General features: G+C 43.3%; 1 protein-coding gene across 8 annotated transcripts; it reads left to right on the forward strand.

The window, feature by feature from the left end:
- The first annotated feature begins 314 nt into the window (after positions 1–314).
- Positions 315–25,194, forward strand: ZBTB1 (zinc finger and BTB domain containing 1). 8 transcript variants are annotated; one of them, XM_071745369.1, is made up of 4 exons: positions 678–1,013; positions 10,593–12,332; positions 15,093–15,145; positions 23,324–25,194. In XM_071745369.1, the coding sequence occupies exons 2-4, from the start codon at positions 10,613–10,615 to the stop codon at positions 23,324–23,326; spliced, it is 1,776 nt and encodes a 591-aa protein (XP_071601470.1). In that variant the 5' UTR covers positions 678–1,013; positions 10,593–10,612; the 3' UTR covers positions 23,327–25,194. The 8 variants fall into 8 exon arrangements, with proteins under 8 accessions (XP_071601466.1, XP_071601470.1, XP_071601468.1 ...); XM_071745367.1 differs by having other exon boundaries at positions 679–1,013; positions 10,593–12,504; XM_071745368.1 differs by lacking the exon at positions 15,093–15,145 and having other exon boundaries at positions 679–1,013; positions 10,593–12,504.
- The last annotated feature ends 558 nt before the right edge of the window (positions 25,195–25,752 follow it).

Below are 25,752 nucleotides of genomic sequence, written 5' to 3' on the forward strand. Positions count from 1 at the left end.
AGAGGGGCTTGCCCGCAGGTTCAGGAAATCCCATTTGCTTCCATGGGCCAGCTCCAGAGGAGATGGATGTTCTTAGACGGGAGAGATCCAAAGAGTGATGGGAAGGGAGCCTGGGAAAGCTCCTAGAGGTGAAACAATAAAAAGTGCTGTTCTTGGGATCTGTGATAAAGCATGCCTGTGGCTACCAGCCCCTGAGCTCCCTGCATCACCGTAAGACTCCCAAGAGGGAAGGCAGTGATACTATCGTGTGAAACTGCACCAAAAAGGAAATACTTTCTCATGCAACTAGCAGTTGTTTTTCCTGCGACTTGAAATTAAACTCTCACACGCAGGAGGCCCGAACGGCTGCGGGTACAAAAGTCAAACGCCGGACATCTGCACGGCTAACCAAGCCTGCCCCGGTACCGCCAGTCACAACTGGCTGGAGGGGAAAGGAGAGGACACCCCGCTCTGTGGGGACACTTCGCTCCGTGAGGCCAGAGCTGCTGCGCGGGGTAGGGGCGGGTTTCTACCCACCCCTCTGGCTCGGCGCGGGTCGGGAGCGGAGCTGGACGGGAGAGCCCGGCTGCGAGGGTCGCACCGGCGGAGGATGCCCCACTCCAGGTTCTCCCCCCTCCGCGTCTAAGCGCTTCGCCGGGGATGGGGGGTGGGGAGCGGAGGGGCCGGGCTAGCGGCACATGGGGAGGGGGCGCCGGCTGCGCCAGCCCGGGCCGCGCCGCGCCGGCCTCCCCGGCGGCATGGGAGGAGAGGGGAGCGCGGCAGGGAGCCGCCCGCCGGGCCCCGGCATTGGCGGCGGCGCAGCAGCGCTGGCAGCGGCGGGGCCGGGAGCCGCCGGCCGCCGAGGGGAGGGGTCCGGCTCCGTGCGGTCGCGGCGGAGCCGGCGCTGCGGCAGCAGAGGCGCGGCGGGGCGGAAGTCCTTTGTTGCAGCCGCGGCGGCAGCAGCAGCAGCAGCAGCGGCGGGAGCGGCGCGGGAAGCAACCCTTGGGCGGCCGCCGCGTCTCCCCGCACCGCGGGTAAGCGGGGCTGCGCGCCCCTCCGCCCCGTTCCCCGGGGGCCGCCACCGGGCTGCTGAGGAAGAGGGAGGGGGGGGGTGGAGGGAGGCGGTGCGCGGCGCGGCGGCCGCAGCTCCGCCGGCGGCGGGAGGTGGGAAGTGTCGAGCGGCGCCGGCCGCGGCATGGCCCGGCATGGCCCGCCATAGTGGCGCGGGGGGAAGCGGCGCTGCCAGGTACGGGGCTTTCCAGCCGCGGCCGGTCCCTGGCGTGCGGGCGCCACGGTGACCTTGCTCCCGGCGGGCCTGGCCTGGCGCCTCCCGGGCTCCGCGGGGGCCGAACGGCGCCGGTGTCGGGTCTGGCGCGGCGGTGCCGGGGCGCTGAGCGGGGGCCGCGCTCCGCCTGCGGGGCGGGAGGGGGAGGCGGGCGCGGCGGCAGCGGCGGGGCCCGGGCCGGCGGAAGCAGCGCGGGAAGGCGCGGGGATGCTGCGCCGCGCTGAAAAACGAGAAGCGGCCTAAGGAGATGCAGGGGCGTGAGGCGGGGAAGGGCACCGCGCTGCCCTGTTTACTGCGGGGCTGGGAGTCACGCTGAACATCTCCAGTGCCGTTACCGCTCCCTAGCCCCGTCCACCCCCCCGGCAGCAGGGCAGAGGATCTGAGCGCTGCGTGTTCTTTCTTTTTTTTCTTATTAAAAAAAAAACAAAACAAAAAAACAAAAACACACAACCGAAAAACAAACCTCAAAACTTCGAGTGAGTTGCACTAGTTTAGCGAAGAGCTGCGCTGCAGCCTGGAGGGAATGCTCCACCCTGCCAGGCAGGAGACTTGGGTTTCACTCGGGGCTGGCAGTGCATAGGATCGCCTCGGAGGCGGCTGGAAAGGAAGGGGAATAGTTTTGTCACATAAAAACAGGCCCTGTGTTGCTTCAGGAGTCGTATCGAAAGTCTTCTATCTCGAAGGACTCCTTCTCGGATAGAAAGGTAGTAAAAAGAGTAGAGGAACGGGGGTTGGAAACGCTGTGGGTGTGGGGCTGTGGGTTTAGTCCTTTTTTTCCAGGCTTTTTTGTAACTCAGATTCTTAAGTTTGGCTTATTCGTTGGCTGATAGATGAGTGCCGGTTCCTTCTGACACGTAGGCATTGGTATACGGATAGCATGGGTTGAATGGTGCTTAATGTGGTATTTACTGTCAGATTGTGTCATTTGCTTGCATTATTACCCCTGCGCTATGGTATCGCAAGGTACGGCACATAATGCAAGACTGTCCGGGGCTGCAACAGTGTTCCTTAGGCATTTAATTACATTAAACAAACATTCCTTTAATTAAAGGTGTTTAACATTCCTCATTACAGCTCTTGGAAAAACCCACACAGCAGCCGTGAGCAGGGGGGGATGCGGGCTTCTCATTTTTACCAAATTACAACTTAAGCTTTCATGGCGAGCGGGGGAGAGGCGTTTGAGACCATATGGCTGTGGGGAAAACCAGCCAAACGCGACGGCTGCAGCGCTGGCAGAGATTTTCTGGGCAGCAGCAGAACAAGTTGACAAGATTGTAGAGAGATTTTTGGATGACTGGCCAGAAAACCTGAGGAGTAAGAAGTTGTATTAGTTGCACTCTGCTGCTGGAGGAGGTAGCAGGGAGCTAACAGGCACTGGGGAGCAGGAGCCTGGGGGAAATATTTGACTAGATGAGGGGTGGCTGCAGGAGGATGAAGGTAATGAAGACATGGTTTGGTGCTATGTGGGAAGCTTGGTGGAGTAATATAAGCCCCTTCTTCGTGGTAGCCGGAAAGTTTTGTGTGGAATAAGATCACAGGTTTCAGCTCTGCTTGCTCCAGTCCTTCCTTCATGCCATGTTGTCACTGGCACAGAAATCTGGAGCAATTATGTTGAGAGTGCTCATGTCAACCAGTGACCGGGGATTTTTGATGCTTTCTTGCTTGAATGTGTGAGGTTAATTGCTTCTTTCACAGCTTTCTGTTGTTGCTGACGGCGGAGAGCCCTGAAAGTCTGGGATGGACAAAGCTTTAGGAGTTACTTATCTGCTGTATGGATACAAAATTGGTCAGAATTGAGATAATGAATGTTTCCTGAGAAAGATCCCTGTGTCCTTTCTCTTAGTTGTTACAGCTGGACCTCTCACTAGAGCCCTTTGGATCTCACATCATGTAGTGTGGGAAGCCCCATGTGCATTTTTCAGTCTGACCAGTGGTTCCTCAGTGGTTGGGTTACCCTGCCCTTTCTCTGCTTGGGCACGGAAAATACCAGCACCCAAAGAGTTCTGCTCCAGACAAAGTGTGTGGGCAGAACAGCTGACATAATTTGCATGAAGACCATTTATATCCTCAGATTTGTGTGCTAATTTATTCTTTGTCCATGTTGTGCCGTTGCAAAAACTACAGAATTAGTTGGCTGTTGCCTTTTTTCCTCATATTAAACCTTTTTCATTGGGTGGAGATCTTAGCAGCTTCATTTTTTAATGTGCTGCAAGTAAAACATGAAGCATTTAAGACCAGAAGAAGGCAACAAAATCTGTAGTCTGACTTGTGGGACACAGGTTACAGTGCTTCATTCATGTGCATCCAGCAGGTTGGTATGCCAAAGTACCACTTGTTTTTAGCTAAGGATGCTTTTCTGGAGGGCACATGTATCTTCATTTGAAGGTCTCAAGAAATGGCTAAACCACCAAGATGCCTCTTGAAGTTGAAAGTCAGGGTAACTCAGAGAGCTGAGATAAAAAAGCTCATCTTTCTGCTACAAGGCACAAATGGGGTGCCATAATTTTCCCCCCACTAATTGTTTCTTTTAAACGTATCATTACCGTGTTGCCTGACAACTTTTTACAACTGTAAAGGTGTCAGATAAAAGCTAACTGTGACTTGCTAGAGTAATCCTTTGTGGCTAGCAAGTTGCTTTAAAAGTCTGCATAAGCCTTCTCTAGTACTTTTATCAATCTGATCTAAAGTTGTTTGAAGTTGAGATGGGACTTTAGTGCAAACTCCATTTTCTGAATATATTCACATGTGCTTTTCTGGCACTTTATTCCTTGTATTTCGCAGAGTGTTCTTGCCTAAGAACATCTTAACTATTTCTCAGCAGCTGAGAATCATAACTTGATAAATTTTGATGGCTGTTTCCTTTTTGCGGACACGGATGCTGAATCAGTGGAGAGCTGCCTGCTGAGGAGGGGTTGAGTTGCTCCAACAGCTTGTGGTTGGGGGGCTTTGAAGGATCTTACCTTTCCCTGGCTCAGATCTAGCCCAAGTGTCAGTTGAAACCTGTTTCTATACTTTGGCCACAATGCTGTTTAAATTGAGACTTAAAACTTTTAACTGATTCATCCATCAGGATGTGTCTGAAGATGAATATCTACATCATTGGAAACAGCCTCACAACTAGCATGCCTGAAGGCAACTGATTGGAAGGGAGGAGGGTAAATTATACCTTCAGTCCTTCATAGCCTGAATAATAGAGCTTAATTAGATTTTCCCTGGCATTACATGGAAACCGTAATTGTTTTATTTTTGATCAAGGCTGTGCTTGCACTGCAGACTGCATCTTATTCTTACCTGCTGTTGAGGTTGACAGTGGTCATCTGGCCTCAGGTTCTTCATAATTTTTGCAGTGCTGGTATAAGAATGTACCTTCTTGGGCTCTACAGTACCAGAGCAATCTCGTGTTGAGTATTTCTAGGTAAAAGTTGCAGTATGTCGATGGCTCCATTTCTCGTGCACTGACCAAAGGCTTAAGCTTGTCAGGCATCATGTGGAGATTTTAGACATATCACGTGGGATTTTCTCTTGACCATCTAGATGCTGTTGTTTAGGAATCCAGATTCCTTGGTGGATCTGACCCACAGAGGCAAAATAAATCTTTAGGGAGGAGGATTCTTGGGAACCAGCATCAGTGTGGGATAGTGTCAGACTGTTATGGGGAATTTGTTTTCTGCTGCCCACACGCTTGTTTCTTTGGGTAACTGGGTGTTTTTTTTCTTGAGGTTTTCCAGTCTTGTTTTCTATTAGCACCAAATTCTCCACTCATTTACTATACTTTTGTCCAGCCTGCTCTTGGTTTCCAAAGAAAAGCAGCCAGTAACTAAGCATGCAGAGCACTCCGTTTTTGCCTGCTCAGCAGTGGAAATGCTGGGTTTTGAAAACCACTTACTAATTTTAGGAGCCGAAAGGCTCCTAAATTCTGAACCTTGTGGTACATCTTTCTTAAAGACAGAGACGTTAGCAAAAGAACTTCACCAGTTCTTTGCTTGTGGACTTTTTTTACTTCTTTAGTTTTGAAACGTCTCGGAGAATTTTAAATGCGAGGAAATGACAAAAAGCATGGAACTACAGTAAATACCTCTTCTTTCTTGTTAGACTGACAAAAACATACTTAGTCCAGCTTACCTTGTTCATGGTAGCATCAGAAAAGTGATAGTGTCTGAGTAGTGACTCGAAAGAAAAAATCTGGTGGCACATAAACAGCTTGAGACAAAGCAAGGAAATGTAAAAACATTTACAAAGAAAATAAAGTGCTTATAGAGACTTTGATTTTGTAAACTGGAGTGAAATTACCTGACTCAAGTATCTTCACTCTTTGTTGTCACATCAGGTGCTTCTGATCATCAGCGAATTTTTTTCCAGAACACCTCTGCACTGTTCCATGCTACCTGCACCATGAGCTATTCCTGTGTTTACTCCACAAATGGGTTGTTCTGAAGATGGAGTTACTTGTGTTCCTTCTTGACTTTGTTGTGATGTTTGTGGCTGCAGTATTTGGGTGCTTCACAAAGGCACTGTGCTGGTGCATCAGACAAGTGGCTGGCATTTCTCTTCTGTTTGAAATAGAACAGAGTCAGAGAGAATGAGAAATACTTGAAATTATGGATTGACAAACTTACCTGCATGGACCTTTACATTTACAAGATGCTTGGGGATTAATACATAGAGGATAGCTGCCATTGGCTTCAGCTGCTGCCAGTGGTCTTCCCCTGTGTGAAGAAATGAGACCAAAGAAGATATATAAAGGGGTTGAAAAGACCTGTCCTGGCACTTACAGCAATGGAATGCTGTTCTTCAGGGCAGTGTTCATTTCTCTGAGGTCCTCCTTTTTGTGCCTCAGTCTTATCTAATTATGTCCTCCTAAAGCTGTGCTGGATGAGCAGGGATCTTCTTGTGTTGTTGCTGCTCAGATCTGTCCCTGGATAGATCCAGAGGATGCGCTGTGGAAGGAAGGGAGGCTTTGGGAGGAGCATGGCTACAATATATGTAAATAGCAACTGAGTTAATCAGGAATTAATTATCTAAAACCTTGAGTTTTCTGTAAAAACGACCTGTTTTTATTCTAACGTTTGCTTTTGTTCCAAAGCAAAATCTAAAAAGTTTGCAGCATTTGACCACCCACATGGGTGATAAATTCAGATCTCTGCCATTTTAGCAGTTGGAGTAACAAAATAGTTATAAGTGATCATTTTCTGAGATCCAGATGGGAAGTTTTTCAGCAAGCCCTCGGTATTTGCTGATGGCAAAGAGGTGAGAGGTTGGGACACTTGGAGTTCAGTTCCAGCTGTGATGGGGTGAATGCTATAGTAGTTTTCCACCCATTTTCCCTTCTGCCCTAGTCCCTGCAGCTTGGCCCTTCCCAGCCCCTTTCCCAGGCATGTTCCCTCCACCATCTAGACCCTTACTGCACCCATCTTTATTCCCACTGCTGCTTCCCAATCCCTGTGCTCTCCTCTCAGCTCAGCACTCCTCTCCTTGCCTGCCTCTCCCTGACCTCCCAGTTTCTGGAGCTTTTCCCTCCCTTACATTTCCCTCTCTCTTTGTGTTTTCATGAAGTTCACTCCTGGGTCTGGCACTCATCAGCCAGAACAGGGCATCTTTTCCATCCAGCTGCCAGGAGGGATGCTAAAACCCAGCAGTGAGTCATAGTGTGGAGCCATCTCCAGCAAGCCCTACTGCTTGTTTGTGTTTGTGCAGGTGGCACATAAAATGGTTTGAATTGGAAGGGACTTTTAAAGGTCATCTTGTCCAACCCCCCTGCAGTGAGCAGGGCATCTCCAACTAGATCAGGTTGCTCAAAGCCCATCCAGCCTGACCCTGAGTGTTTCCGGGGATGGGGCATTACCTCTCTGGGCAATCTGTTCTGGTGTTTCATCATGTTCACTGTAAAAAAATTCTTCCTTATATCTCATCTGAATCTACCTTCTTGTAGTTTAAAACTGTGGCAGAGCTCTGCATGAAAGGGGAGTTTCACCCTGGGTGGGATGGCACAGGCAGGCCCCTGTGCACAAAGATGCTCTGAAAGGATGAAATGTTCTCACTGATGCTGTAATCTGAGATTTTAGTAACTAGCAAGTTTTAAGGAAGTAAAAACTGCTAATTTTTATCTTCTTCCCCTCAAGCTTATAGCTTGGCCAAATTCAGGCATATTTTTATATCACAACGACATATCCAAGGCAGCACTTTCTCCCACATGAAGTCTCTCCACAGATTTTTGAAGATAAGCTTTTTAAAAATGTTTAAAGGGAAAAGTAATAATCTACTTAGCCCCATTTTTGGAACCATTTTGGGTTAAATTTTCTGTGGAAGGGAAAACAAAATCAATCCAAAAGCGGACAGTTCAGCAGGAAAGTTTGGCGTTTGCTGGTTGAGATGTATAAAAGTTTTAAATAGCCCAACACAGGCTCTTGTAGTGGGAAGTGTTGGCAGCTGTAAATATTTAGTTGCATCCAGCAGGTTAAATCAGCATCCAGAGGGAGGATGCCAGTACTTCCATTAACATAAATAACTTTACACACTATTTTAATACCTTTGTGCAGTGCTACCACGATAGAGGCCAGCATCTTGGCCATGAGCATCTTGGCATCCTGGACCAAGTGGCCTCATGCTTGGATTGTTTTTTTTCCAGAGTGTTGGCAGGAGGTGGGCATTGCCAATGGGTTGATTTTGTGTACTGGGACTCATGTGCTGAAAGCTCTGCAAGAGTTAATTTGTTAAAAGGAGAAATATCTTGCACCTTTTTCAAAGGAGAAGGAAACAGGAAAGGCAAACCTGTGTGCTCTTGCTCTAGTGGCTGCCAGATCATCCTCAAACCGTGGAAATGCCATCATCCTCGGGTGTGTGCAGATAGTTTGGGACCTTCTTTTTTGGTATGGGCTTGTACTGGTCTTCTGCTACTGGAAGATATGCTGGAATACTTACAGTGTACAAAAAAAAAAAAAAGAATGAAAAATTAAAGCTTGCCACTTTCAGGGTGAGATTGAAAAAACAGCTATCCTCAGCCTTTTCTTGTGTTGCTGGCAGCTGGCACCAAGAGTCCAGTGGTGCCTTAAAGTGTGTCTTCTGTCTTGTTTTTTACACTTAAAATGTAGAAGTTGAAGTCAATTCTTTGTCATTATGCAGCTGCTGTTCTTAATACTTGATACACTATATTGAATTGCATTTAAGCATCTAATGAATTACCTCCAATCCAAAACACCTTAGTGCTTGGAGGAATATGAAGTGCCCTTTATATTATTACTTGATGTAGAGAGCTTTGAAATTACCCAGTCACTGAGACAATAATAAGGTTTCTGTAGAAAAGACATTCAGAGATTCTCCTACTTTCAGAGCCACCCTTTTGTGAGTTAGTAAGAGAGCCACTGAATTATTTTAATGCAACAAGTTGTATTTTTGCAGTGGACATCACTGGGCCAAAATGGTCAGAGAAATATTATGGCAGAGTGCTCACCCTTAAGTTTTGGGTGTGGAGGACTGGATCGAGAGGAGAGGAGCAAGTGCCTTTCAGATGCTCATCATCAGTGTAGTTCAATCCAGTTCTCAAGGTTCCTGTTGCAAAAAAAGGTCTTGTGCTGGTGGTGATCCATAGGTACTGCTGTATGAATTGGCATTAGGGAATATTGTTGGGTGTGGTGAGCATGTTCTGGTCTTGAGAGCTTGAACACGTTTCTTCCATGGCAATCCTTCATGGAATGAAGGGATGGTGATCAAACATGAGGTTTGCTACTAAACAAGCCAAGCAATGCCTCCAACTTGCAAATTCAATACTGATTGTGGAATACTAATACTCTGCCCGTTTCACAACCTCTAGAAGATGTAAGTTGTCAGGGAAACAAGAAGAAATATCAAGCATTTTTGTTTGTATTCTGTTTTAATTTTTGGACAGTTGAAAGAATAGTTGCAAATCAATATGTGCATGTCATTGAGTCATAAAATGCCATTTATGTTGTTTGCTAGCCTGTAATTTATTTGTACAAATCTCTTCCAGTTATTTCCATTATCCTTTCAAAATGTTAAGAGTGCTAATTATTGCTTTGGGTTTTTCATTTCAGTTAGACTGTTCTTCATACCTTCTTTCGGTTTCTCACCCCCCTCCCTCTGCAGTTAGTACAGATTATACATATATATATATAGATACTGACATATATATATATATATATGTCACTAAAGGTTTTCCAAAGTGAGTAGTGACTAGCTGTTGAATCTGGCCATATGTGGTTAAGTTTGATCTTCTGTAAATCAAATACACACCTGCATACACTACATTCTTCTGGATGTTTTGTTAACATAAACCACCATGTTTTCTTCCTCTTTTCTCTTGAGGACAAATTAGTCCTTTCACTGACAGCAACTTTCAGCACTCACAGACTATTTGTCTGTATATTTTTGTCAAGGCTTCGTTTCACTGTGGCTCCACCTTTAGCCTGCAAGCTTTCGCACTTCCCCATTGCTGAGCTTTTCTTTGTAGATGGGTCTCCCATCTACGTGCTTTGGTTATATGAGAGTGTTCTGAACGAGTGGTTTTGAGAGCAGTTGGAGGCACAGTGTGCAGCATTTCCTGCCTCTGCAGTCGGTGCGGCTCTCACGCAGTGAGCTTGGTCACCATCTGCAGTGGGCTCGTAGGTGGGATGTGCCTGGCTGCCCTGTGCTTCTGTGAATGCCCTTGAGTTTGCAGTTCCTGATTTGTAAGACACCTGACAGAGAAGGTTGAGACTGTACCTGAGCTGCCCTGAAGAGCGAGATGTGTGTGGATGTAGCTTGTGTGGATGCTCCACTGATTTATCTTCTTTAATGGGGAGGATTCCTTTAATGGGGTGGGAAAGACCAGTTTGAGCCTGGCCTGGTTTCCACTAGGTGTTGCATCATGTGTTTGTTGGACTGACAAGTGAACAAGTTGAGACTGAAGAGTGGTTTCTTACAGTCAGCTCACCTTGTATAGGTGTTGTCCTGAGGCCATCTTAGAGAAGTCTACCCTGTGAAGTTTCTGCAGTTCTGCATCCAGAATTCATATCTGAAAATCTTGGCTGTAGGACTTTGAGATACATTTGCTAATTTATATTCTAGCAGTGTTGGTCTGACTGACGTGTGGTGGTTATGTTTATTAGTTTACTAGTCTTGTAAGTCTAGTGGTGAGAACATGGAATCAGGATGCTTTCACTGGCATGAATTCTCGTAGTAGTTACCAGCAAAGATCTCCAGGCGGGAAGCTATACCACAAACAATGTGAGAATAGGAAGATCTAGAGAAGAAAAAGACGGCAGTTCCTCCCTCCCTTTACATACATTTTGTTTTTTGTTCTCATGATTTAACAGATGTCTTCTTCTTTATGCAGGGCTGTAATTGAAGTACAAGATGGCAAGAACCAGCCACAGCAACTATGTCCTTCAGCAGCTAAACAACCAAAGAGAGTGGGGCTTTCTGTGCGACTGCTGTATCGCTATCGATGATATTTATTTTCAAGCACATAAAGCAGTCCTTGCTGCATGCAGCTCCTATTTTAGGATGTTTTTTATGAACCATCAACACACTACAGCACAGCTGAATCTAAGCAACATGAAGATTAGTGCTGAATGCTTTGATCTTATTTTACAGTTCATGTATTTAGGAAAAATTATGACAGCACCTGCCAATTTTGAGCAATTTAAAGTGGCCATGAACAATTTACAGCTATACAATGTACCTGAATGTCTAGAAGATATACAGGATACAGACTCGTCTAGTTTAAAATGTTCATCTTCTGCTTCTAGCACCCAGAATAGTAAAATGATATTTGGCGTGAGAATGTATGAAGACACACTTGCTAGAAATGTCAGCGAAGCAAACAGGTGGGGCGTGGAGCCGCCAAGCTCAACAGTAAATACATCCCATAACAAAGAGCCTGATGAAGAAGCTTTGCAGCTGAGCAGCTTCCCTGAACCACTGTTTGATGTCTGCAAAAAAAGCACCACGTCCAAATTCTCTCACACAAAGGAGCGCGTGTCCCACTCGCGCCGATTCGGAAGAAGCTTCACCTGTGACAGCTGCGGGTTTAGTTTTAGCTGTGAAAAGCTGCTGGATGAGCACGTGTTAACGTGCACTAACAGGCATTCTTACCAAAGTGCCAGGTACTACAGTACTGAAAAAATAGACTTTAGTGAGAAGGACTCTACTTCAAAAATGATCTCCACGCAAACAGAGAAATACAAGGGGGACTCGAGTCAAGCTGTGGACAATTCTTCATCTCCTGTGTCAAACATTACGAGCAGAAAAAGCAGCACGGTTGCCTCCGAGGCATCAGGTGAAGAAGGAAGTAGAGCCTCTGAGAGGAAGAGGATTATCATCAAGGTGGAACCAGAGGACAATCCTGCAGACGAGCTGAAGGATTTTAATATTATTAAGGTGGCAGATAAAGACTGCAATGAGTCTTCTGACAACGATGACCTGGATGATGAACAGGAAGAGCCACTTTACAGATACTACGTCGAGGAGGAGATCAGAGAGAAGAGAAATGCTCGGAAGACTTTAAAACCCCGTTTATCCATGGATGAAGATGAAAGAAAGTGTTTGAAAAGTCCACGGCACCTTAGCAGGAAGGCTCCTTCAGTGCAGGAAGAGGCAGAAAACGCTCCCTGTGAACTTTGTGGGCTAACAATCACTGAGGAAGACTTGTCCTCTCATTATTTGTCCAAACACATAGAAAATATATGTGCTTGTGGCAAGTGTGGTCAAATACTGGTCAAAGGCAAGCAGTTACAGGACCATGCACAGACCTGTGGAGAACCCCAGGATCTGACCATGAACGGTATCAGAAATTCTGAGGAGAAAATGGACTTAGAAGAAAACCCTGAGGAGCAGTCAGAAATCAGGGACATGATGTTTGCAGAGATGCTAGAGGACTTCAGGGACGGTCATTTCCAAATGAACAGCCTTCAAAAAAAACAGTTATACAAGCATTCTGCCTGTCCTTTCCGATGCCCTAACTGTGGCCAGCGTTTCGAAACCGAAAACCTAGTGGTGGAACATATGTCAAGCTGCCTGGAGCAAGATCTGTTCAAGAACTCCATGATGGAAGAGAACGAGAGGGATCACAGACGTAAGCATTTCTGCAATCTTTGTGGGAAAGGATTTTATCAGCGTTGCCACTTGAGGGAACACTATACTGTTCATACCAAGGAAAAACAGTTTGTTTGTCAGACATGTGGGAAGCAGTTCTTAAGAGAGCGCCAGTTGCGGCTCCACAATGATATGCACAAAGGCATGGCCAGGTATGTCTGTTCCATTTGTGATCAAGGAAACTTCCGAAAACATGACCATGTACGGCATATGATATCTCACTTATCAGCTGGAGAGACTATATGCCAGGTCTGCTTTCAGATATTCCCAAATAATGAGCAACTGGAGCAGCACATGGATATTCATCTCTATACATGTGGAGTATGTGGAGCAAAGTTTAATTTGAGGAAAGATATGAGATCTCACTATAATGCCAAGCATTTGAAAAGAACATAAGTGTAAACATACTGTTAAAGCGTTAAGTTGGCAGCAGAGAGAACACCAAAGCAAGGCATACAGTATAGTAGACAAAAATTGGAAAAAAAAAAAAATTGAAAATAAGTCTCTTTTTTTAATTATTTTTTTTAAGACCATCCTAACCATAGGTGTCTATTTAGGCTCATTAAGTATATAGCTATGAAAAACATAATGTGTTTAATTATTACGTTTTCACTGTTTCCTAATACCAGTTTCTGTTCTTAATTTTATTGTTTTACTAAGTAGATATACAAATCATTATTTTTAAACTGTAGATTAAAAGCACAATGTTACCCCTTCACTGACTTCTATTAAACAGTTCTCGGATCCATGTCCGTAAGATGAGTGCTTTAATATTTCCACGTGTTGTTTCTTCATGTGAAAATTTTAGATCACAGCAATTAATATGCAAGTGCATAATTGTTCATAATCTCCAAATTAATTTTCAAAAACGAAAAAAAAACAACCCAAAACAAAACAGAAACAACCCAGTGCCAAGACATAATCCTTTATTCTCTCTGACTCTGCTGTAAGGGCAGAGCTGACTCTCCTGGTCCTCTGCTTCTTGGCTTTGTTGGAACGTGCATCCCAGGGGTGAGAGTCCATAGCCTCAGTTAAACCTTGCAGACTTGGACTGGTGTGTGCAGAGGGAAAGGGAGTTGATGACTGTTGGGATAACCAAGGAGTTCCCAGCAGAGTGATCATTTTCCAGACTTGAAGTCCTAGCAGAACTGTACATCTGATGTTGGCCTTTCGTTTTCTGTCTGTACCTTTGTGGGTATATATAACCTCCTTATTCTAACATACAAGGGAAGAGTGGCTGTGGTGGATTGCTAGGAATACAGGCTGGTGATCTGCACTGAAGTCAGCATTTCTCAGCCTGGCTGTAAATGGTGCCTTGCTGCTTGTGTTGGGAAGTTAAAATTGGGATGGCTGTGAAGATAGTCCCATTGGTTGGGTGGGGAGGGGAAGGGGGAGTGTGGCTCATGTGAACCTTCAGTTTTTTTGTTTCTTGTTTTCATGATATTTTCTGAATGCTCTGTTTTTTAAGAAGAACATAACAAGAAACGACTGCAGAGTTTGCTTAATAAATGTAAAGACATTTTATGCCTTAAGATTCCTTTCTGATTCTAGTATAGCCCTAATCTGCGTAGCTTGCCTCTTAATTTAATTGAATTTTAAAATCCTTTTAAGTACCAGCTGACATCAGTTCAGCAAGGCAGCTTGGCCTTTGAGAGAACGACTGCCTTTGACTCTTAAGGTACCAGCTTCTAAATGTTTGAGTGTGTGATTGTTTTTTTTTTTTAAGGGTGGGAGGAAAGGATCCTAATATGTAATGGTGGAGAAAACTATTACAAAATAAAACCTAGCAGTACTTTTTCTCAGCACATTGTAGTTTAGCACAGAGGGCAGTAATGCTGTTTCCCACTGAACCATGGAGGGGAGAAAGCAATTTAGATCAGCAGTGTAGGTGATTGGACTAGCTAGCTGTTCAGTGTAAAAGCTGTTCATAAAACCAGAAATGTTCTGGTTTTATTCTGAAATATTCTGATGTATCAGAAATATTCTGATTATCTTGCACACCAGTGGTGGGGTTGAGAATAGGAGCTCAGGGCTTTCACACACTTGTCACTGCTGGAGTTGAGTTTTGATCCTTGGTTTCTTGGGGATCATGAGGGGTATCAGGCTTTAATGCTAGGCTATTTAGAAAAATTAATACAGTTCAGAATCTCCATTATACCTGTTTAAATTAGCATGAGCTGCCTTGCATTTATTCCATTCTAAATGTGCATTAGAATTTCTCTTGGTTGGTAGATGTGTGTTTCTGCAGTGATGGAGAAGGACCTGGCCACCAGACCTCAGTCCTGAGGTGGCAGCTGGCTCCCCAGGCACTGACTGCTTTAGGTGCAGTTTGGGCCTTCAGTGTTTTGCCATGTATCTCAGTCCTGTGTTTTCTTGTTTGATGCTGAAGCCAGCCAAGTTTTGAATAACACTGGGGCCCAAAAGACCCCAGTTAGGAATGCACTCCAGCATATTCAGTGCTTTCCCCTTCCTGTGATTTATTCCACATTCCCCATCCCAACCCTGACTGAAGCTCAGTGTGCGAGAGTTCAAAGAATAAGCAGGGTGGGTATTTTAACTCTCTTTAGCCCTGGAATCTTGCTAAGGTGATTATAAGACTCTTCAGAAGATAAAATATTTAAGTATAATGATCATCTTAAAGATGAAGCAGTTAAGTGCTGCAGTGGAAGAGTTTTGGGGGGGGGGGATGGTTAATACACTGCACACAGCAATTTTCTGACACACGGGTTATCCCTTACAGTATCAGCTATATCTGGACTGGGAAAAGCAACCAAGGGAAGCAAGAGAAAACTGGTGAGCACTGGGGGTGCTGACAGAAGGGTCTTGGGAAAGCTGAGTGGGAGAGGAGATCCTGAGTGGGAGGGAGTGGTGATGGCTGGGGGACCAGGATTAGAGCTGGGCAGTGGGAAGCCAATCCCAGCAGTGGCATGGAGGGGGTGGCTGGAGGAGTGAATAAAATGTCCTGTGAGACCAGAGTGAGTGACTCAGCTTGGCTGGGAGAGCTCTCAGCCCTGGGTGATCAGCTCCCTGCAGCATAAATAGGGAGCGCGGGTTGGGTACCAAGTGCAGCCATCCCCGTGCTGGAAGGACTGCAGGGGCACAGCAAAGCCTGGCAGGTTAAAGACCTTGCTGAAAAGGAGAAGGTGACTCCTGTGAACTAAGAGATCTTTCCTGAATACAGGAAAGGGCCAAGGGTGATTTATGAGGCTCCTACTCAGGATCAGGAGGCCTTGTTTACATTGCATTAGTCTGAACTTCACCCAAAAACATTTCACAAAAAAGTTACTTCCTAGTGCCAGTAGACCTGCTGACTACAGAAGCTGAATGCAGAACTAGGAATGATGGGGCTTCTGTGCACTTCTAACTTTACAAACACCCTGGAATACCTTTGCTTTTCAATTACAAGCCATGTTGTAGCAGCCTTTCAAAGGAAAGTTTGTTGAACCTTTCCAACCAAACTTGAATTAATGTTTTTTCCTGTTCTAGTGAAACAAAACCCAGTGCCTTGGAGTTCACGTGCAAGAATGTCCAGACAGAGGCTCAAAAAGAGCATGAATTGCACTGCAGGGGAGCTTAGGAGTGGATCTACTTGTTTATAGGGAAGGAAAATCAGAAAGTAGCCTGATAAGTTATCAAGGGGAGTATAGGAGAAGGTGCCAAGGCATAAACAAAACAGCTTGGCTTGCAAGTAGATGGGGAGAGTGTTTATGGTGTAAAAGCATGCAGGGGAACAGCAAGGGACTATTGAAGGCCTGAAGTGACAGAAGCTTCTGTCAACAGGGAGAAGGGGCAGGTGCTAAGGCAGCTTGGGGATGGTCACCTCTGAGGACAGGGGTGTTCTCTCCAGAATGGGACAACATCCACAGGAGAGAGAAATGCAGCTGTTTCAGCTCTCCTAGCGTGACAAAAATTGCTTACTGTGGAGACAGTACAAAAGCAGACCTGAAAAAACCAAAACAGTTGCAGTTACAATATCCTAGAAGTCTTGCTGTTACTGGAAAGACAGTGAAGAGGAAGAAAAAGACTTCAGTTAGAGTTCTGTTTCCTCTCACAAATGTGTACTCCTCAGCCATCATAACATAGTTCCTTTGCCTCTTCTCCTTACTGTGCTGCAGGGACCCTTGCTGTAGGATCTTTGAGAATGGAGGTGTGAGAATATCACATGGATCAAGGTGTAGCCAGAGAGAAAAAGACTTGCTGGATGCTCTGACTTTTTAGGAGATTTGCTATTCTTATTTTTGGAGGACCTCTCTCTATTCTGTTGTTTTCCTCATTTTGGCAGTGGTGTGGGCTCTGACCTTGAAAATAATTTATAAGTAGCCAGCCTAACTCTTAGCTTTCAGGATTTACTGAAAGTTCAAAAGAGGGAATTCATGAAGACCTGGAATGAGCTTTAAAATACTACAGAAGCTATTGAGTTGCTTTTTCAGTTTCAGATGAGATGTTTCAAATATTAAAAACAACACATATACCTGCAAGTGCTTATTGCCAGCTTTTAAATTCAGAGTATTTACATTTGTATATAACAAAATTTGTAGCCAACATGTCTGTGAAGAAATCTTGATTTGAATAGGTTAGAGTATCACAGAATTCTAAGAACTTAAGAACTTAGACTTCTATCAGGGGACTTCTCTATTTAATATCGGCAGTTAATGGAGAAAATGCAATTCAGCATATTTTTTATTCAAAGCTGAAGAGAGAAAATGTACTTTCTTGAAGACTATATTAAAAATACATTGTTATAAAAGTGAGTACTTTGACTACACTATTGCATTGGAACACACTAGTGCTAAAACCATAAGAGTATCCCATCTATTAGTGAAGATGTAAGTTTGCTCCTGCAGGTAGTGCCACCTTGAGCCTCATTCATGCTACCTTCATCCTCCCCACCTCCTTTCAGCTCTCATATCCCACGTGTGCCAGCCTTGCCATTGTCAAAAAGCACACACTTAGGTAGCTTCACAAAGGACTGAATCAAACAACAGCTTTTTTTTTTTTTTTTTTTTTTTTTTTTTATAATATCTCTTGGGGCTCTTTTTAACTAGACCAGTTCCCTGCTGTGCTTCCCTCTCCAGCTCTATGTCAGATCTTGTGCTACCACAATAGAAGGGGTGGCAAGAGGGGAGAAATGAGTGACTGGGAGGGGGCTTGTTTGCTTTATGGAGGTGTGCCAGAACTCAGAGTATCTCCCTGAGCTTAACTCAGACTCTGTCTCCCCCAAGCATCCTTTTGGAAGCTGAACATTTACATTCATCTCTTATTGCCTGATAAGGAAAAAAGGCAGCCTAGCCACTTAATCTGAATGAGACACATCTATGCTATCTGCCTTCTTTATGAGAACTGGAAACCTTCCTGCATTCAACTCACCCCTCAAATATGCTCTGGAGCCTTCTTACTCTTTCTCGAGACTGTGTAGTGCTCCACACCACCAGCTTCGTGTGGTTGTCCTGGCCCAGGACCAGGAATGAGCTGGGCCCCTTCTCTGGCTGAACACCAGGAATGGTTCCCACCTCCCCCTGGTCCCTGTGCCCTCCAGCTGTGGGCCCAGATGCAGCTGTGCTGCCCAGATGCTCAGCAGCTCCTGTTGCCCTTTGCCTCTGGGCACTCACAATGTGCCCTTGTTTGGGTCTCTCTGTAAGGGGAAGCAGTCATCTCATTTTTGGTCTAATACTGAAAGCTCAGGATAATTCCTTGCATAAATTAAGAAGATGCTGGCAGTATCTGTGACCATCCCTGTGTGCTTGCTTCTGACTTTTAGTTGCTTCCCAATCTGAAAGGGTTAAAAATCAAATAATTCTGACTTTCTTAATTCTCTTGTTGGTTTGATGCTTGTCAAAGACTTAAAGACCTACAAGATGAAGCATGACTAATTTGACTTATAAAGTCTGCTGAAGGCTGGAAATTAGGAACTTGTTTTTAAAAGCTGACATTTCTGTAGTTCTCAGCTCTAAACCAATTTTCTGTGTTTTCTTCCAACTCCCAAATTCCTAGAATATTGCTGTGCTGTGTATTCTTGAGACATGTTTGTAGGCTGAGATTTGAAGGGGGAAGATGACAAAAATTAGGACACATCTTAGAAAATTTAAATGTCTTCTGCCACTTTTACATTCACTTTACAATTCTGGAATTAACTGTGATTTTATTCTATTTTTTCATGCAGAAAGACAAATCTTAATTTCCTAGAGGGCAACAGAACTCATGACTCAGGAGTTCATCATGACTATAAATACAGCCCTGAAACAAACAGCCCATGTTCCTTTTCATGTACTTGAATGAACAGTGCCAGCTTTGCAAGAGAAACACTACGGGACCTTTTTTGGGTCACTTTTGCCCCCAGATGTTTTGTAGGGTGTTCTTATTTAAGACAAAAGAGGACAATTCTGTGCATCATGTATTTACAGAAACTGTTTTCAGTATTTTCTGCACATTCTTTATATAAAGGTAGTTGAAAATATGCTTGTAAAGTTTCATATTCATGTATTCAAGGGAATATGAGAAGTCAGCAGACAGTCCAAGGCCAGAATTTTGACTGTTTCATGTCACTAGCATGGCACACCTCACCTCAAAACCCTAGTGGTCAGTATCTTTTTGTTCTCTTGGAAGAAAACAAAAAAGTTTAATCCTTTCCTGTGCCTTCTGGCATACTGTAACAATAGAAAATCTTCCTGATTTCCACAGGAATCAATGCTGCATCTAGCATATGCTATGGGATAAAAAAAAAAAAATAAAAATGAGCCCTTTCAGAGCTGTTCCAGAATTTCCCTTTCTGATGAAGTCTTGATGCTGCTGTTGCTTTTACTCAAACCTAACTGCAATTTGCATCAGTCAGATTTTGGGGTGTACTTTTTCTTTCTACTTGCAAGTAAGAGATGATCTCAGATAAGGATGACTTGTGGTTCTGTAGACATCCCAAGACTCCTGACAGGGAATAAGAAGAAAGCATTCTGTAAAGGCCTCCAAATCCTGGAAGCTGTGTGGATTGTGGGAAATCACTGAAAATCTGGGATGTCTGCAAATCCTTGTTTTTTCAACCTCTCAAAGTGCAAAATTCAATTTTTCCCCATCTCTTCTCCTTTATGTCCCCTGATGATAAGGCTTCTAGTTTAAAAATTAATCCTTTTAGTCTTTCTGTTTGCCTTCTGTTTTTTTGAAATGGGAAGATGTGCTTTTTTCCTGTTCTAAAGCAATGACTAGGGCTAAGAACTTGCTTTTTCAGTATTAGATATACTCTGCTTTTTTATAGAACCAGCCCACTACATTGGAGATGGTCAGCAGAGGGACTTTTTCTGACTCCCCTGAAAATGACTGGGAGAAATAGTACAGTGACCTTCTCTCTATCACAGATGCCCCTAGACCGTGGAAGTTTGTGGAAATGCACATATGCTGGCTAAAAATAGAGTTTGCTAAATACCACAGATTATTTTGGGTTTTGGCAGTAGATACACCAGACTTCTGGTAACAGTTATGCTCCCTCCTTTCACACAAGTCATTGTGAGAGGATTTACTCAGGATGCTAAAGATGGTGCCTTTGTTTCCTCCCTGCTTATGATGTTCCCACTGGTAGGGAGCCCCAAGTACCACACTGCCAATATTCTGTATTCCAGCCATTGGTTATTTAATTATATACACAAAGTGGAAACATTTTAAGAGATGAAATCTAGAATATTTCTCAGGAAAAGGTAGATAAAGTAGTACTGTTGAAGGAGGGTATAAAGGGTAGGAGGCCTTGGAACTGATGAAAAAATTGTCTCAGTATCCCACAACCCAGGAGAGAGCTTGGATCTCTGAGCTGCACTGCTGTTGGGTAGACTGAATATAGTTTCTGTACCCCTACATCTGCTGTAAAACATGACACTGGCACAGTCTGGATGCCTGAAATTATGATTAGTCCCACCTAGTCTGCCTTCAGACAGGGTTGGTTTTACTCAAATTTTATTGGCTGGTGCTAACATGGTCAGTTCTGCCGAAAAAGTCAGAGGTCCTGTTGAATAGTAACTTAAAACCTGAAAAATAAGTCAATTAAGACTCAAGAAATCTTAGGTAATTGGAAAATTTTTTCAGTTTTAGTTTGCTGTGAAAAGAGTTAAATAGTTCAAAGACAGTTTCCTTTGGTGAATGGTAATTGGAAAATTTTTTCAGTTTTAGTTTGCTGTGAAAAGAGTTAAATAGTTCAAAGACAGTTTCCTTTGGTGAATGTTTATTTGATCAAGTTCAGTGTGGCTTAGACCCCAAACAGAAATACTAGCTTCAAACAGAACACTACTATGAAAGTAGGAATAGTCTGTGGCCTTCCAGACCTCACAAGCTATGTTGGTTTGTTACACAGAGTCAAAACAAAGATGTCCCTTAAAACACATATACATTAACTCAGTGTATTTCACATGCCACTATCTTTTATCTCAGAATTGCTTTTCTCCTCAGTTTTTGGGGCTGTGCTCTAGTCACTGAGACCCTGGCTTAACTATAGAATTCTCAGTAAAAAACATAAATGGTGTGATTGGACCCTGCAAGCTACTTAGATTGTTAGAGAACAGGCTTGGAGTACTGCTCCTGTTTGAGTACTACATTTTTCAGATTTTGGAACAGGGGTTTTCTTTGCTTCTTGAGTCCCTTTATGCTGCAGAAAGTAGGGGGAGGAAGAACCCAGTGGGTGCTTCTCTTTTATAAATGGAGCTTGGAAGATCTTGTTAGCTGCAGGGTGGTTTTTTTTTTTTTTTTTTTTTTTTGTTTTTCAAGTCCTTAGCTGGCTGAATCTTTAGCCTTCTAGTAAATGCGCTAAGCATTAAGAAAGAATTATTAATTCATGATGAGATATGCCAAGTTCAATCACTTAATATACAGTCAAACTCATGCAGATGCTGTTAGTACAGGAACTTGAAATCATGCCAAATCTGGAGAGTCATCTTTGATCTACCTCCAGGTCCTCCTTTTATTTGTAAACATCCAGCTAATCAGACTTCCTCTGGCTTTAATGAAGTGGAAGAAACTGCATCCTTTGTAACATCTCTGGAGTGCTTTAACTTTGCAGATGTTCATGGATTTATATGAGGAGGAGCTCTGAGCCCCATCTGGTGGCTAACTGGAAGCGTGCATATTTCTACTGAAAAAACGCAAACGTTTCTACATTTAAGCAGTTTACTGTGTAAAGAGCAAAGCAGAACCTCTTGCATTCCTAAACCAGTTTCTGTCTTTAGGGTAACGAGAGGATTTTAGAGTCTGAAAGGAGGGCACAAAATTTTACCTCTAATCTAACTTACTGTGGGCTAAAAGTTATTACCAATGCCCACAGTTTTCTGGTGTTCACAGTTCTGTATGTACACCACACCACCCCAGTTGGCACTGATTAACAGTATTTTTGCAGTCTCATTGGAAAAATTTAATTTAATATTCACAGGCAACCCACCATCCCACACTCAGAGGTGGCCCCACAGAGCACAGTTGGTGTATTTGAAGGTGGTGGTGTAAAGAAGCTCAGTCATGCCATGGGAGCTGTGTATGATCTGCAAGTAATAGATCTCTGAATATAAAATTTAGGTTGGTATCTTAATAAACAGCTATGTTAAGCTCTGATGTTACCTGGGGAAAAATAAAGCTCCCATTGATTACTGTAGCCTTTTTTCTCCTTTGTTAATTTGCAAACTAATCAAGGTACTTCCTGACTTTTGAGGCAGTTAAGTAAGAGCTCCTTGCAGATAACGAGCATCAGTCCAATGAATTGCCCCCCAAGGTCTGAAGAACATAATAGGTAGACACATGGACTTGCTTCTAGAACCAACAGTGCTTTGAAGTTAGGTAGCATTTTGCACAAGAGCTGCTTCCCCATGTTCACATTGCCCTCCTGGCATGAAACAGAAGTTGTTTGTCCCAGGTTGCTTTTTTTGCCCACCATCAAGTATATGACATAGAACAGACAGAATATACACACAGTTCTGGGCCTGGTATATGCTGTAAGGGCATGGCCACATGTCACACCATGTAAGACACACTGAAGTGTGGAACACCACTCTCAAGTCTTTCCTCTCAATGGTGAGCCAGGAAATTCAGCCCTGAGCTGGTCTTGAGGATGCTCCAGCAGGTAAGTAATGCAAAGAGAAGCTGAACCAGGCTTGTAGTGCACCCTGGAAGCAGGATGGTTTGCAGTGCAGGACACAGCCACTTGGCCCAGGATTGCCACAGTGTGCCTAGAAACATGAAGTGTAAACAGCCATACTTTGTACAATGTCACTTAGCCAGTGAAAGAAGTGTACCAAGAAAAAAATCTCTAAGGATTGCCTTTAAAAGTTACAGCCACGTGGTTCCAATTTCTTGACAGTATGGGATATACAGCTTCTGATATTTCTCATAAATTAGTTGAGTTGAAGGAGACTTAAAGGAACTGTAAATATTTATATCATTTATCTGCATTTAACCTAAAATACGAATTTGGGAAGGAAGGTTAAGTAAATATGTAGCAGTTATCTCTGAGTTAGGCAAGGAAGGAAAAAAAGAAAAACCACACAGAGGCAAATGCAAGACAGCAAGAAGTATTACAGTGTTCCAAGCTATGAGAAGTCCAGGCTGAGGGGAAATAATACTTGTGCAATTTTTTGAGCATCTGCAAAGCCAAGCCATAAACCACTGCAGGAAAGTAACACATACAGTATGAAAAAATTACTTCTGGGAGGCTTGGGAAGTGAAGTTTTTCTTCAGCAAATCTTTATCTGTTTTGAAAATTATGAAAGTGAGAAAGAAACAAACAGAATTTTTGGAGACAAGATGAAAACATTATTTAAGTTGTGTTTTGGTGGGGTAGGGGTTGAAGGAAAGGAACTGTATGGCATTTGAACAGAGCTCCTGACCGTGGTGGGTACTCTGAATATAACTGAAGACCACAGTGAGGTGGGAGGGACCACATCATGCTAGCAAATGCAGTACTGGAGTGTGGGCTTCTGACTTTTAATATTTTTCTTGCATTTCTTTTCTGCATGGCAGTAGTGAAATAGGGACTTCTAAGCTTCTGAACAACTGAGAGAACCAGGTTTGGAGAAGACATGAGGAAGAACTGGTCGGCAAAAGATTTCATAAAAACTCAGAACCACGTGTGCCAGATGTGAATTGGCACCACCTTTGCTCTTTTGACACTGCAGCAGTCGCAAAAGGCACCAAAGCAGTCAAATTAGAACACGCAGTAAAAGTCGCTTGGGACTCTGTATTATAAAACTTACTTCTTTGTAACTTTTCTTTACACCATATAAAACCAAGTTCAAAGTATCCTTTCATGGAGCAGACATCCAGAAAAGGCAGATGCCAGGTGTTCAGGGCTGCACTGAAATGAGTTTGCAGAATTTGCTATTCACATGTCGGAGTGCTCCTTTTCTGAAACGAAGCTTCTTAGAGATTCTGTCAAAAACTGTTTAGATTTTTTAGTTCAAAAATCAGAAGTATATACTTGTGAAGTAAAACATGTATTTTCAGACATTTACAATGCTGAACTATCAAATGCTAAAAAAGAGGAAAAAAAAAAAAAAAAAAGTACGAGGTGAAAGAAAAACTTAAAAACTGAGGAGGGTTCCAGAGGAAGGACAGGATGGTGAGAAAGATCAAGCTGATGTGATTCCCAATGCTGCCATGATCATCATTTGCAAGCTGAAGAGGACTTTCCATGGAGCACATTGCTTGTATGTGGCAAGTAAAGAATTGGTGCTCTGGTCTTATTTCAAGAATGGTTAAAATTTTTTACCAAGAAGGACATGAATAAATGTGAATAATCTTCATGGGCACAGGGTGCACCTTGTTCTGGATCTAAGCCATGCAAAAGCTGGCTTGGATTGGAGAACTGGGCATTCATGTTCAGACTTGAGCATTTTAGGTATTCAGTTTCCATCTAAATTACTGGTGGGGAAAAAAATAACGAAACCCAACTGTCCTGCTTTGGGCCAGGATGGAACTAATCTTCTTTCTTGTAAATTTACTTTGAGCTAAGTCAGTATATGTTTCAAATTAGGGCCAGCATGGTTTTTTTAAAAAAAATATTTTTCTTCCCCAGACAACAGTGGATCAGATGGAGATGTATAAGCAGACTAAACATGCTGATCTGTATTCTGTAGTTATGCATCTTACTAATTCTACTCATAGCCATAAAAGGATGTTTCATTGTTCAGTATAACTGTTATCTCAAGAAGAGTCTGTCTATAATTTTATTTATAATTGGCATTTTCATTACTGTTGTTATAAAGTGTGTAAAATATTGTCTGTATTGCAGCTTGTATAGGGCATATGTCTGTGCTTGCTTTACTCTTTTTGAGTTTATAAAGTTGCTATACAAGATGTTCAGATATCTTTGAATGTCATTACTTAATCTGGTTACACAGCCCCAAACATTTCAGCCTACACATGTTGAAGGTCTATAAACATATAACATCTTAAGCTTTAATATAGGTATTTTAGAAGCCTTTCATGCAGTATTGGAATGCTGACATTTATGTCCTGGTGGCTGTGCTGGTGCAAGGGGAAGATGATAAATCTCTGTGCAAAGCTCAGAGGGACTTTGCAGGGAGAAGGCACAATATAAATGGAAATCTAATAGAAAATGGGATGTCCTTTCCACAGGTAGGACTTTCACAGTGGGGCCACCACAAAGCAGAGGAGAGAGGGAAATATGCTTATAGCATCACCTAAAGATAGGCCTTAAGCAGCATATTAAGTATAGGACATCTAGAACAGGTTGTGGGTGTTCTATAATTTAGCAATTATTTGTAGTCTATGTAGAGTATCAGTAAAGACATTCCAGGTTAGTTTTCATCATCTTTAAAGCTTATTTTGTGCTTTGATACAGTATTTTTAATAAAATATTCTTACAAATCTGCTTATTCTCATTTAATTACATTTTATACCTAAGTTAATAACAGTCCCAGCAACAGGGTGAAGTTCCAGTTACCACCTGCTTCATCTGCTCCTGTGACAAGAGGAAAGACATGGGGGGAAACAGATGAGTAAAAATCAGTCGTAGGAATGAGAAAATAAGAGAAATTTAAAGTACTGGTACAGTTCAGTTATCACAAAAATTCTTCACACTAAGCATGTAAGTGAATCTGAGAGATTAATCAAATTATATTGCTCCCTGAGTATGAAGTAATGGTCTTTGCCTGTGTTTATGTTGCACTGTTCCCTTTGTTTAAGCTTTATAGTTGCTGCTAATAATTATGGGATATTGTTTAACCCCATCCATAGCAGTTCTAGACAAAAGATTTTAATTTATTCAGCCCCTGAACCATATAAAGTATGGTTCTTTTAGTATCTTCAGAATAATCCTAGCAAGGTGCAGACATGATCTGAAAAGGTAAGGTGTTCCTTAATAGGAACATGTGCAACCTGGAAGCACTCATGGTGCAGGTAAAGGAACAGCTGTTTAATTCCCAGTG

This window comes from Heliangelus exortis, chromosome 5, assembly GCF_036169615.1.
Source record: "Heliangelus exortis chromosome 5, bHelExo1.hap1, whole genome shotgun sequence".
Lineage (NCBI taxonomy): Eukaryota > Metazoa > Chordata > Aves > Apodiformes > Trochilidae > Heliangelus > Heliangelus exortis.

Coding starts and splice junctions, on each gene's coding strand:
- ZBTB1 (XM_071745365.1), top strand. CDS start 10,613: ATGGCAAGAACCAGCCACAGCAACTATGTCCTTCAGCAGCTAAACAAC.